Source organism: Corythoichthys intestinalis, chromosome 7 (genome assembly GCF_030265065.1).
Source record: "Corythoichthys intestinalis isolate RoL2023-P3 chromosome 7, ASM3026506v1, whole genome shotgun sequence".
In the NCBI taxonomy this organism is placed as follows: domain Eukaryota; kingdom Metazoa; phylum Chordata; class Actinopteri; order Syngnathiformes; family Syngnathidae; genus Corythoichthys; species Corythoichthys intestinalis.
The window spans coordinates 57,462,204-57,475,681 of record NC_080401.1 but is presented as its reverse complement, the minus strand read 5'-3'; the positions used below and the strand labels follow the sequence as shown (position 1 = coordinate 57,475,681).

The following is a 13,478-nucleotide window of genomic DNA, read 5'->3' as shown; positions in this document are numbered from 1 at the left end:
GTTTTTCTCTCATGACAGAATTGTTGATGCAGGTCCATCCATAATTTGATTGCGCAGGTGTACCAAATGTTGTTTTTTCACATAGTATACAGTACGTACAGTTGCACTACAATCTAATGATTACTGTCCAGGCATATGGGGAACAGGAAGTTCTTCCCATGCAGACAGAGCCAAGTGTTTTGTAAGGGATGGATGGAAGTATAATAAGAGACCCATGTAAGGTTCAAAGAGAGTGAGACAGACATCATGCTGGAGACACTGGGCTTCCTCTTGCTTCATGTAGCATTGGGTAAGTCCTACTATTAAACTGAATGCCTATTAGCTATATAGGGTGGGGAAGCGTATTGCTGCCACTCAAAAAAACAAAAAAATAATCCAGTGTCACATTTTTACATGATGGTTATCCAGTTTTTATATGATATTATGATGTGAAAACGTGGCAACTACCTTGTAAAAATTATCCGGTATTATATTTATACATGATAATGATCACATTTTAAATATTTTGTAAAAACAAAAGTGATCTTTCATTTTAAATTTTATGTAAAAAAAAAAAAGTCACTATCACTATCATTCCAAAACGTGATAACTATCATGTAAAAACATGATCATTATCATGTAATGTTAAAAACTTAAAAAATATAATATAGAAAAAGGATAATTATCGTGTGAAAACATGGTATTTATGTAAAAAATGTGATCCTATTACGTAAAAATATGAAAATTATCATGTGAAAATGTGATAAAAACGTAAAAACATGACACTCATGTTAAAAGGTGATCTTTGTCATGTGAAAATGTGATAAATATGTACATAAATATGACAATTATCATGTAAAAACATGACCATTAGCTTGTAGAAACGCAATACTATCATGTCAAAATGTGATATGTAAAAATGTGATAAATATTTAAAAACGTGATGCTGTCATGTAAAAACCTTGATAATTATCACATAGAAATTTGATAATTATCTTATAGAAACATGACATTATCATGTAAAAACATGATAATTATGTGAAAACAGGATCAATATCATGTTAAATAATGATAATTATCATGTAAACACTAGATAATTATCATACAGAAATGTGTTTATCATGTAAAAACGTGATATTTATGTAAAAGCGTGATACTCTTATGTAAAAATGTGATACTATCATGTAAAAATGCAATATTTATGTAAACACATGATTACTATCTTGTTAAAACACGATAATTACCATGTAAAAACATTATATTTATGTAAAAACGTGATAGTATTATATAGTAACATGATAATTATGTAAACATGTGATACTATCATGTAAAATGTGATAATTATCATATATAAACAATATAAACGTGATCAATATCATGTAAAAATATGATAACTATGATGTAAAAATGTGATGCCAACATGTAAATATGTCATACTATCATGTAAAAACATTATATTTGTGTAAAAATGTGACAATTATCATGTAAAAACTTGATAATTATCCTATAGAAACATGATAATTATCATGTAGAAATGTGATTATGTAAAAACATGATCAATATCATGTTAAAGCATGATAATTATCATGGAAACATTTAATAATTATCATATAGAAACGTGATAGTATTATGTAAAAACGTAACTACCATGTAAAAATGTAATATCATGATGTAAAAATGTGATAATTATCATATAGAAATGTGTTTATCATGTAAAAATGTGACATGTATGTAAAAACGTGATACTCTCATGTAAAAATGCAATATTTATGTAAACACATGATTACTATCTTGTTAAAACATGATAATTACCATGTAAAAACATGATATTTATGTAAAAACGTTATAGTATTATATAGTAACATGACAATTATGTAAACATGTGATACTATCATGTAAAATGTGATAATTATCATATATAAACATGATGATTATCATATATAAACATAATTATCATGTGAAAATGTGATAATTATGTGAAAATGTGATACTATTATGGAACAACGTGATCATTATCATGTAAAAATATGATAACTATGATGTGAAAATGTGATACCAACATGTACAAATGTCATACTATTATGTAAAAACATTATATTATGTAAAAACATGATCAATATCATGTTAAAGCATTATAGTTATCATGTAAACACTTGATAATTATCCTATAGAAACGTGATAGTACCATGTAAAAATGTAATTATATGATGTAAAAATATTTTAAAACTTCATTATTAATAATTATTACATTTTTTTAACAATGATTGTTTATATAGAAGTTAAGTCTATTAAAAAAAAAAAAAAAAAAAAAGCAAGCAAGGTACAGTGATTCTTCGCTACTTCACGGTTCAACTTTCATGCCCTCAGTGCATCGCCGATTTTTTTTTGTTTTGTTTAAATATATCCATCAAAAATTCTAAATTGGCGCGAAAGTTGCCCATGCCCTGGCAGGGAGACTACGCACAACTCAAAATCCACTGTAGTCACAATTGTCACAATATCCACAACATAATGTCACTTGAGCCGCAAGTTGGAAAACTCAACGCTGTTAGGCTCTTAGGCTTTAAGACCACATAATAGCACCACAGAGCAAATCAACCACCATGAAGCTTTGAACCAATTGGCTGCAAAGCTTCAATGCTTCATGAAGCTTCATTTGGCCATCACTGCTCAATGTTATCTTTCACTTCCCTTGGGGAAGCCAGCCAACCTCTGCTGCCACCACCTGTCAACACTGTTGTACGACAACATTTTGCTATTTGTACTTCATGCCTCCCAGCATGCAATGCAGTGCTACATATCGAAATAAAGTTCATGTTGTGTGCTAATTATTTCTACCGTTACAGTTGTTTTAATAGACGCTAGTGATGCTTTTTAGTTCGTTGTTTTCTGATCATTCTAGTTTCGTAACCATGTATTTGATTGACTTTTCGACATGTTATTAATTGTCATTGTTCGAAAATAGGTAAAAACCGGTTCTTCTACCTGAATGTTACAACTGATGATATGGCAGAACGATCACGAAAACACTCAGAAGTACCTCGGCATCAATTGTTTTACAAACAGTCGCAAATGTCCTATTGTATTCATTTTGTCAGTACTTGGTTGTGGCAGACCTGCAGTTCAGCCGGATACAAATCGGGTGGTCAATGGGGAGGATGCTCGACCTCACAGCTGGCCCTGGCAGGTATGGGCAATGCAATTACATCCTCCAGCATTCCAAGAACTCCTGTGGTTCTCCACGGGAGGACTCCAAATTGTCCAATTTTTTGTTTGTGTCAGATCTCCCTGCAAGTCAAGCACGGCAGTCGCTACCACCACACGTGCGGAGGAACCTTGGTGGCACCTCGTTGGGTGTTAACCGCTGGGCACTGTATCTGGTGAGCAACAGGTTGTTTTACGTATGGTGGTGTTGTTGTAGTACCGTTACGGCACTAAAATGACGTCATCTGTGTCGGGGAGTTCTAAGAAATAACGTGCCAATATGGCGCAAAATGTATTTTTTGAGATCAAGTTTTCAACATACTCAATGTATAATTTTTAACCCTTACATTCACGTTGTTGTTGGCAGGCCTGGAGACAATTACCGTGTTGTGCTAGGAGAACACGACATGACCCAGCAGGAAGGTACAGAGCAGATCCGTGAGATCCTACGCATCGTCGTTCACCCCAAATGGGACATCGATCATGTATCCGACGGGTGAGTTTCACTGAATTTCACCTAGTGTACCACAACGTTAAAGGGATATTCTACTTGTTTTTTTAGGAATGACCTGGCACTGCTGAAGTTGGATAAGAGTCCCATCATGTCTGACAGCATCAGCCCTGCTTGTCTGCCAGTGGCCGGAGAAATCCCCGCCCACGGAGCGGTGTGCTATATCACCGGTTGGGGTAACCTTTACAGTAAGTTGCATAGAAGTAACAATAGATGTATCAAAAAGAAGCAAAGCCCAAGAGGCTAAAGACACTTTGTATGGATCCCTTGAAAAACAAACTCGTCATAAGAATTTTTTAAAAATTCAGCCCCGTTAGCTAGTTTGATTTATCTACATGAAATTCAGACAACCTGTTCATAATAAGTAGATGCACAAAAAAGTCTCAAAGAGCTGTATCCAAAAAAAGTGCAGGATGTATGCCACATTGTTTGGAAGTCAGCAATTTAAGAGTAAATTCTCAACAGTAATTCAAAGAAATACTTGTTTGATTAAATTTATGAAAATTCAGCCCCGTAAGCCAGTTTGACCAACGGACATGAAATTTGGCAGGCATGTCCGTAGTAAGTAGAGCCACAAAAAGGTCTCAAGGAGCTATATCCAAAAAAGTGCAGGATATCTGGCAAATTGCTTTGAAGTCAACAATTTAAGCGCCAATTTCCAGCGGTTCATTAAAGAAATATTCGTTTGATGAACTTTATGAAAATTCAGCCCCCAAAGCCAGTTTGGTCTATCAAAATGAAATTTGGTAGACACGTCCATAATGGGTAGACCCACAAAAAAGTCTCAAAAAGCTATTCAAAAAAGTTACAAATGTCTGCTACTTTCTTTTGAAGCGAGAAATTAAGAACCAATTTCCAACGGTTCTTAGAAAATACTCACTTGATGAACTTTGTATAAATTCTGCCCCAAAGCCAGTTTGATCTATCAACATGAAATTTGGTAGTTATTTCCATAATAAGTAGACCCACAAAAAAAGTCTCAGGGGCTATTTTCAGAAAGTTACAGGATGTCTGCCACTTTATTTGGAAGCAAACAAGTTTAGAACCAATTTCCAAATTTTCTTCAAAGAAACACTCATTTGGTGATCTTTTTGAAAATTCAGCCCCCAAAGCCAGTTTAACCTATCAACATGAAATTTGGTGAGCATGTCCATAATGGGTAGACCCACAAAAAAGTCTCAAGAAGCTATTTTTAAAAAATTACAGAATACCTGCAACTTTGTTTTTTGAAGCCCGCAGTTAAGAACCAATTTCCAACAGTTCTTCAAAAAAATAGTCTTTTGTGAACTTAATAAAAATTCAGCCCCCAAAGCCAGTTTGAACTATCAACATGAAATTTGGTAGGCATGTCCATAATAAGTAGACCCACAAAAAAGTCTCAAGGAGCTATATCCAAAAAAGTGCAGGATATCTGCCACATTGCTTTGAAGTCAACAATTTAAGCGTCAACTTCCGACGGTTCTTCAAAGAATCACTCATTTGATGATCTTTTTGAAAATTCAGCCCCCAAAGCCAGTTTGACTTATCAACATGAATTTTGGTTGGCATGTTGGTAATTAGTAGACCCACAAAAAAGTCTCAAGGTGCTATATAAAAAAGGTTACAGCATGTCTGCCACTTTGTTTTGAAGCAAACAAGTTAAGTTCAAGTTCAAGTTAATTTCCAGGTTTTCTTCAAATATACTGTATGCTCGGTTGATGAACTTTTTGAAAATTCAGCCCCGAAAGCCAGTTTTACTTATCAACATGAAATTTGAAAGGCAAGTTTGTCACAAGCAGACACACAAAAAAGCCTCATGGAGCTATATCCCAAAAGTTAAAGCATGTCAGCCATTTTGTTTTGAAGCAAACAAGTTAAGAACTAATTTCCAAGTTTTCTTCAAAGAAATACTCGTATGATGAACTTTTTAAAAATTCAGCCCCCAAAGCCAGTTTTACCTATCAACATGAATTTTGAAGAATAATTTTGTCACAAGTAGACCCACAAAAAAGTCTCATGGAGCTATATCCAAAAATTTACAGGACGTCTGCTACTTTGTTTTGAAACCAGTTAGTTAAGAACCAATTCCCAACAGTTCTTCAAAAAAATACTCGTTCGATGAACTTTTTAAAAATTCGGCCCCTAATACCAGTTTGACCTATCAAAATGAAGTTTGGTAGGCATGTCCATGATGGGTAGACCCACAAAAAAGTCTCAAGGTGCTATATCTAAAAAGTTACAGGATGTCTGCTACTTTGTTTTGAAGCCAACAATTTACGAGCCAATTTCCAACGGTTCTTCAAAGAAACACCTGTTAGATGACTTTATGAAAATCCAGTTTGACCTTTTAACATGAAATTTGGTAGACATGTAGAATTGGCACATTGTAGTCCCAAAAACATTAAAGTGCCGTACCGATACAGATTCTATCTAGTATCACTGCAACACTACAGAATACAATAATCATGCTTGAATGTCATTAAAAGAAGCACAATTGTGGTTTCAGGCCACGGTCCGATGCCGAACAAGCTGCAACAGGCATTGCTGCCTGTAGTGCAGCACAGCGTCTGCAAACAAAGCGACTGGTGGGGGATCAACGTCAAGACCACCATGATCTGTGCAGGCGGGGGTGCCGTTTCAGGGTGCAATGTACGTTCCATACCGGAATAACCGTCAATCTTATCAGTCTGAATTTAACCTTGAGTTTGTTTGAAAGTTTGAGTTTCCCGCTCATTTTTTAGGGCGACTCCGGTGGCCCGCTAAACTGCCAGGGCGAAGACGGCCGCTGGTACGTGCAAGGCGTCACTAGCTTCGTGTCATCGAGAGTGTGCAACGAAGCAAAGAAGCCCACCGTCTTTACGCGCACCTCCGCTTTCGCACAGTGGCTCAGCGAAGTAAGTTTTTAGTCATTTTTTTCTAGAAAAATACATAAATAGCACAAATTCAGTTTAATAAAATATGGAAAATTTGCATTGTGTCAGGGATTATATGTTGCGGGAGTTTGTGAATGAAAACCAGATTTTTTAAAAATAATCTTTAAAGCACCCTCCCAGTCTAAATGAATTGGACGTCTTTAGCCGTCAATGGCAATCAGAAAATAAAAACACACAATTGCTTGGAGAGTATTAGTACAGGAATGAGGGGCAGCAAGTGTTTACTGAATCTGCTGACTGAAGAGGACAGCATAAGTGATGAATAAGAGTTTGCTGCTATCTAGTGGTTCATTTGTATACTACAAGTGTGATAAAACTAATACCGTTGATATCTATACAATATTCATTTTCATTAATCAAGTGTGTATTTATTTTCAAAAGTGACCCCAAAAAAATCATAGTTATTCGATTTCTGGCATTAAATTTTAAAACACGTATTTTTTATTTTTTATTTTTTTTACTGCTTTCAAAAAGTAACAAAATTCAATTCTCCTATTTCATTTATTTTTTTGTTGTTTTATTTATAATTATTTGTTTGTGAATAAATAAATTGGTTTTCATATTTTTGCATTGTTACTTAATTTATTTAGAAATAATTGTTTGATTATGATGAATTTTATTTTATTTTTAAATATTTTCATTTAGTAGTAATAGTAGTATTAGTAACTTCGTTTTAATTTATTATTATAAATAATTATTCATTTTTAAATGATATTTTATGTATATATAGCTATAGATGTAATTATATGCACTGTACCGGTATTTTTTATTAGGGCCCGAAAAGTGGTATTGAATTTTGCGTTATCATTTAATTACTTTAAGGAGAAGTAATTATTTGATTGAATTGAATATTATTCATCCTTTGTAGTTCATTTAGTTTTATTGTACTGTGCTGTTTTCTATTCATATGTCTTTTTTTTTTTTTTTTTAATATTTTTTTCTTCTTTTATATAATTCTTCAATTTTGAGGGGGCTCATCCAATATTTTCTCATCTGTTCATTTCTCTTCAGGTAATGCAGCGCTATTAAAGACGCCAAGATAGAAAAGAGAAAACGTCCTGAAGACAGCACAAATAATGAATAGACTTTATTTAATGTTGAAATTATTTATATACAGCACAAACTGTTCCAATTGAGGTAATTGTGGAGGAAAATAAAGCCAATGTATGAAAAGAAGAATCTCTGGTACTCTTTTAATTTATATTATGCTAATGATACCTACAGTGAAACTTGAAAATTTGACTGTTTTTTTAATTAATACATTTTGATAAGAGATAATAGAGAAGTTATAACTGTAGGAGGACAGTTGAGTATATCCAAGCAATGATTGGAGAACGGTCCAAATAGCAGAGGATGGTTTCGATCCATCGACCTCTGGGTTATGGGCCCAGCACGCTTCCGCTGCGCCACTCTGCTATTAATGTTATGCACGAGAGGGGTCCACAAGGCCTTTCTATGAGGGCCACATAACTTTTCCCTTCTCTAATGAGGGGCTGGATCAGTTTGTAACGGAAAAAGTGTGACGATAGCAGGAGTGCCTAAATGTAAAAATATATTGTTTTTCAGAAAGCCACAATCAAATAACCCTTTCTGGATTCTTCACGGAACAAAAGTAAATAAAATAAAAATAATTATGATATAATATAATATAACATAATATAATATAATATAATATAATATAATATAATATAATATAATATAATATAATATAATATAATATAATATAATATAATATAATTGTTCCGATCATGTTTTTTTGCTCCCGATCCGATCCCGATCGTTTTAGTTTGAGTATCTGCCGATCCCGATATTTCCCGATCCGATTGCTTTTTTTTGCTCCCGATTCAATTCCAATCATTCCCGATAATTTTTCCCGATCGTATACATTTTGGCAGAAAAATGTCATCACATGTAAGTGACTTTCCGGTGATTGAATTTAAAGGGGAATATCAGAATTTCGCGCTAGCTTAGCCACTCCGGAGCCCTGAAACTAACAAATATCTGACAAACTGCTTGGAATTTGTTGAAACCAACTCCACCGACCAATTAAACCCCGCTAACTCTAAGATTAAGCCTAATGTCAAAACTTCTGAATTTTGGGTTATGGTTAACAGCATATCAGTGCCAATGTAAAACAATGCAAACTGACGGCACAATCATCAACAACACACAAGTGGATTGTACAGTGCAGTAAACACAAAGGTGGTGGCGGGCACGAATGCGCGTGCACATTAACAACCTGGAAATACTCCTCTCAACACACGCGGTCAATTTGGCCACAAAATGTGGCGGCAACTAAACATTTTACACTCAATCGGACTTACAACACGTCCCACAGATGCTAAACGAACACATCACCTCACGGCATGAATGTTGAACACGCTTATGATGTAAACAAAGCTTGCCAACTTGGAGCGTAGACTGCCCGTCGTTGCTACGGCAAAGCTACGAAACGGCCGCGCATGTAGGGGGTCCAACCTTTTGCTGATACCCTCCAGAATGAAGGCAAAATACTCACCTTCATTCATGGATATTCACAGATCAACATTCCCTTGCAACGTCTCAATACTCGGCGCGAATGTCCACCCGCCTCAGTCCCACAACACGTGATGCGAGACCAAAACAGGAAATAGCTAAGAGGTTGTCATGGAAACACGTACCGGGAACCTTTTATTTTAGCATTTTCTATTCAAAATGCTCTTCGTACACGACTACAATATTCTTCATTCTACATACGTTACGAGGCAATGAAAAAATTGTAACGCAGAGACACTAAGGAAACTAACTTTAATCAGATTACTGGTATAGAAAAATGAACGCGTTAGATTACTCGTTACTGAAAAAAGTAATCAGATTACCGTAACGCGTTACTAACTAACGCGTCACTGACAACACTGGCCAGCAGAGTGCGCCAAACACCATAAAACAAGTAACAAGCGAACATTACACTTTACTGTCATTTTAGTCTGTTTGAGCGGGGCATGTGCGTTAATTGCGTCAAATATTTTAACCTGATTAATTTCAAAAATTAATTACCGCCCGTTAACGCGATAATTTTGACAGCCCTATTTTTAACGAGCTTCAGCTCAAGAAACAGCTGCTCTGTCTTAAATGAATATGAAACATGTTAAACTGAATTGGAAAAATGCATTTTATAATTTGACAGAAGATTAAACGTCTCCTATTTTTTTTGTTTGTTTGGTTTAAACTGACAAATTAAAACTTTGCTCGAGCACCCTCAAGTGACTATGTGTGCACACGCCTGGATCAAAACATACTTGAAATACCGTCATTCAAATTCCGTTTTTTATTGGAATTCTTTTTTTTTTTATATAGTTGTGTGCTCAGGAGTGCCCCGGCTGAACGGCAACAATAGACATGCGTCAGAGTTGAAACCAGTCAAGTCAGTTTCACGTCTGTTTGCGTGGTATGCGAACGCAAGCATTATTAGTCACATTTTCAAGCCGGCAGGCAGGGAGGTTTTGCAACCAAGACGCTCTTGTGGGAAGCTTCACTTTCTATGTTCTGGGATACGTTTCTACTCACTGACGGAATAGTGGATGATTGCTTATTTTTTGGGTTAAACATCAATAATCAAGAAAAATGCCTTAACTGGAGGAACCACCAATCAAGTTTTCCGGTAATTTTTTCCGTCTTCTAAATGCCAGCTGAACTTCAGGTAAGGCATTCTTGGGAGTCAGGTGTTGATCAGATAAGAGCGACACACAAGAGTGACTACTGTACTAAATGTACGAAATTTCACAATAGCTTTTTGGCTTTTGTACTTTTTTGAAAAGGCCAATGATATCTTGAATGACCGGGTGCGCAAGGGTTGAGTAGATTGATGTACTTTTGTTGGTCTTTTTGAGTCTAAATATGAAGTAGGATATAAATTTGTACGTTTAAAGATGTTGAATAAGTCATTTTTTAGTTTTGGAAAAAAGTATTTGCGAAGCTATTTAATCAGCATAAAAGGAGAGTGAAAACTTGTTCTACAATTATTTAATAAATGGGAAATTGTACAAAATCTTCATATTTTACTAAAAGCAATGTAAGTAAATTGTCATGGCCTCACCTGGAAAATAAACAATATAAGAAAATAAGACCCTAAGAAATCTTCATTCCCCGTTTTGAAGATACATGGTAGCCAAAAGTTATATTTTAGATGGAATATGATTTTTTTGATTAACTGTCATTAAATGTTTTTTGAAGAAATTTTAAGTACTGTATATAAGGCGCACCGCGTTATAAGGTGCAGCAGTAGTAGTAGTAGTAGTATACAGTTGTGGTCAAAAGTTTACATACACTTGTGAAGAACATAATGTCATGGCTCTCTTGAGTTTCCAGTTATTTCTACAACTCTGATTTTTCTCTGATAGAGTGATTGGAACAGATACTTCTTTGTCACAAAAAACATTCATGAAGTTTGGTTCTTTTATGACTTTATTATGGGTGAACAGAAAAAAGTGATCAAATCTGCTGGGTCAAAAATATACATACAGCACCGCTAATATTTGGTAACATGTCCCTTGGCCATTTTCACTTCAATTAGGCGCTTTTGGTAGCCATCCACAAGCTTCTGGCAAGCTTCAGGGTGAATCTTTGACCACTCCTCTTGACAGAATTGGTGCAGTTCAGTTAAATTTGATGGCTTTCTGACATGGACTTGTTTCTTTAGCATTGTCCACAAGTTCTCAATGGGGTTTAAGTCAGGCCATTCGAAAAACTTTATTCTAGCCTGATTTAGCCATTCCATTACCACTTTTGATGTGTGTTTGGGGTCATTGTCCTGTTGGAACACCCAACTGCGCCCAAGACCCAATCTTCGGGCTGATGGCGTTAGGTTATCTAGAAGAATTTGAAGGTAATCCTCCTTCTTCATTATCCCATTTACTCTCTATAAAGCACCAGTTCCATTGGCAGCAAAACAGCACCACAGCATAATACTACCACCACCGTGCTTGACGGTAGGCATGGTGTACTTGGGGTTAAAGGCCTCACCTTTTCTCCTCTAAACATATTGCTGGGCATTGTGGCCAAACAGCTCGATTTTTGTTTCGTCTGACCACAGAACTTTCCTCCAGAAGGTCTTATCTTTGTCCATGTGATCAGCAGCAAACTTCAGTCGAGCCTTAAGGTGCCACTTTTGGAGCAAGGGCTTCCTTCTTGCACGGCAGCCTCTCAGTCCATGGAGATGCAAAACACACTGACACCTGTGTTCCAGCAGCTTCTAATTCTTGGCAGATCTGCTTTTTGGTGATTCTCAGTTGAATCTTCACCCTCCTGACCAATTTTCTCTCAGCAGCAGGTGATAGCTTGCGTTTTCTTGCTGATCGTGGCAGTGACAAAACAGTGCCACGCACTTTATACTTACAAACAATTGTTTGCACTGTTGCTCTTGGGACCTGCAGCTGCTTTGAAATGGCTCCATGTGACTTTCCTGACTTGTTCAAGTCAATGATTCGCTTTTTCAGATCCATGTATGTATATTTTTGACCCAGCAGATTTGATCACTTTTTCTGTTAACCCATAATAAAGTCATAAAAGAACCAAACTTCATGAATGTTTTTTGTGAGAAAGAAGTATCTGTTCCAATCACTCTATCGGAGAAAAATCAGAGTTGTAGAAATAACTGGAAACTCAAGAGAGCCATGACATTATGTTGTTCACAAGTGTATGTAAACTTTTGACCACAACTGTATACCCACTAGATGGCGATGAGCTCCTATACATGCAAGTACAGTGGTATGAAAACGTATCTGAACCTTTTGGAATTTTGAAAACGTGTCATAATTATTTTTAGAACTGCAGTTGCGTAAAGCAGCCAAGCGATGGCGCTGACGTCAAGGCGGGGCAGAAGTAAGCAGCGCATGCGCAGTGGCATGTAAACACCGCCTGTACAGTGTAGGCCGCCTGCCTGTCTGAGACGTCGCTGTCCACGTATTAGACGGTCGCAATGGCAGCCAGACCAAGTAAGGAGCCACCCCGCAGTCAGCGTAGACAACGCTAACGCGTCCTGGTGGAAAAGCAATAGAAAGCGGAAAAAACTAAACTTTCCTCGAGTTTTTCTACGCGAAAATGCAGCGGACGCTATCTTAATGCATGGGAAACAAGCCAGGCGAGGAAGTCGGCGCGGCGTGTTAAAATCGCTTCAAGGTAAATGAATATTCCTCTTTTCCCTTCTCGGGTCTGTCTAATTGCTGGAAGACTTCAGATAAGTCCGCTTATTAATGATTAATTGGGAGTGTGAATTAAGTGTAATGTTTTACGGGTTTACTGTTAGTCATCTAGGCGCATTGTTAGCTATTGAACCGACTTGAAAATAAACACCCCTGCATAAGTTGCTTACCTAAATGCCCGGGGTATTAAACTTATTTGCTTGAGGCTTGTACTGCGGATGCTTGATGCTGAGTATCTACTTTCAACATAGAACACCGGTCAGCCATAAGGAATCATAACGAATGGACTCGAGTTGGTTAACTCGGATGGTTTTGTTGAGTGACTCTGATAAGCAGACATAGCAGACGCAGTTAATTTGTTTCAAAATTAGGTTTTTGGTCATTCAGACTGATACACAACAAATTGACATGGTTTGACTTACTCTAGTAATCAGTTTAATAAGCTGCTTGCATTTGTTTAACTGAGGGGGAAAAAAACAGTGGGGGGGGGGGGTCGCATTTTTATTTTATTTTTTTTCTAATATTAACTCATTGGCTACCATTGACTTCCAATACATTTTGACTTGGAGCCAGGGCCGGTTCTAGGCAGGCTTGTATGAGGGGGCAGTCAGAACTGTGTGGGGGGCATCATACAGTGGTGTGAAAAAGTATCTGAACCTTTTGGAATTTCTCACATTTCTGAATAAAATCACC

General features: G+C 36.4%; 2 protein-coding genes across 7 annotated transcripts in view; both read left to right on the top strand.

Moving 5' to 3' along the window:
• The first annotated feature begins 246 nt into the window (after positions 1-246).
• On the top strand, positions 247-7,675 carry LOC130918697 (chymotrypsin-like elastase family member 3B). The gene is made up of 8 exons (XM_057840627.1): positions 247-289; positions 3,078-3,166; positions 3,262-3,359; positions 3,551-3,679; positions 3,746-3,882; positions 6,180-6,322; positions 6,415-6,567; positions 7,618-7,675. Exons 1-8 carry the CDS (start codon positions 247-249, stop codon positions 7,633-7,635), a joined length of 810 nt encoding a protein of 269 aa, XP_057696610.1. The 3' UTR covers positions 7,636-7,675.
• Positions 7,676-10,082: 2,407 nt separating this feature from the next.
• The window catches only part of evi5b (ecotropic viral integration site 5b), an 84,808-nt gene continuing 81,412 nt past the window's right edge, over positions 10,083-13,478 (top strand). For 4 of the 6 annotated variants that reach the window (XM_057840625.1, XM_057840621.1, XM_057840620.1 and 1 more), the window contains exon 1: positions 10,083-10,285. In XM_057840625.1, coding sequence (XP_057696608.1) covers positions 10,268-10,285 — 18 coding nt within the window. In that variant the 5' untranslated portion in view covers positions 10,083-10,267. Of the gene's footprint in view, positions 10,286-12,479; positions 12,763-13,478 lie in introns of those variants that run through there. The other 2 variants (XM_057840622.1, XM_057840623.1) reach the window with 2 other exon arrangements.

Bases quoted from the DNA above. Each gene is read 5' to 3' on its own strand.
- LOC130918697 (XM_057840627.1), top strand. From the start codon at position 247: ATGCTGGAGACACTGGGCTTCCTCTTGCTTCATGTAGCATTGG. The intron at 3,360-3,550 runs GTGAGCAACAGG...TGTTGTTGGCAG, and splicing joins ACCGCTGGGCACTGTATCTG to GCCTGGAGACAATTACCGTG. The intron at 3,883-6,179 runs GTAAGTTGCATA...TTGTGGTTTCAG, and splicing joins CGGTTGGGGTAACCTTTACA to GCCACGGTCCGATGCCGAAC.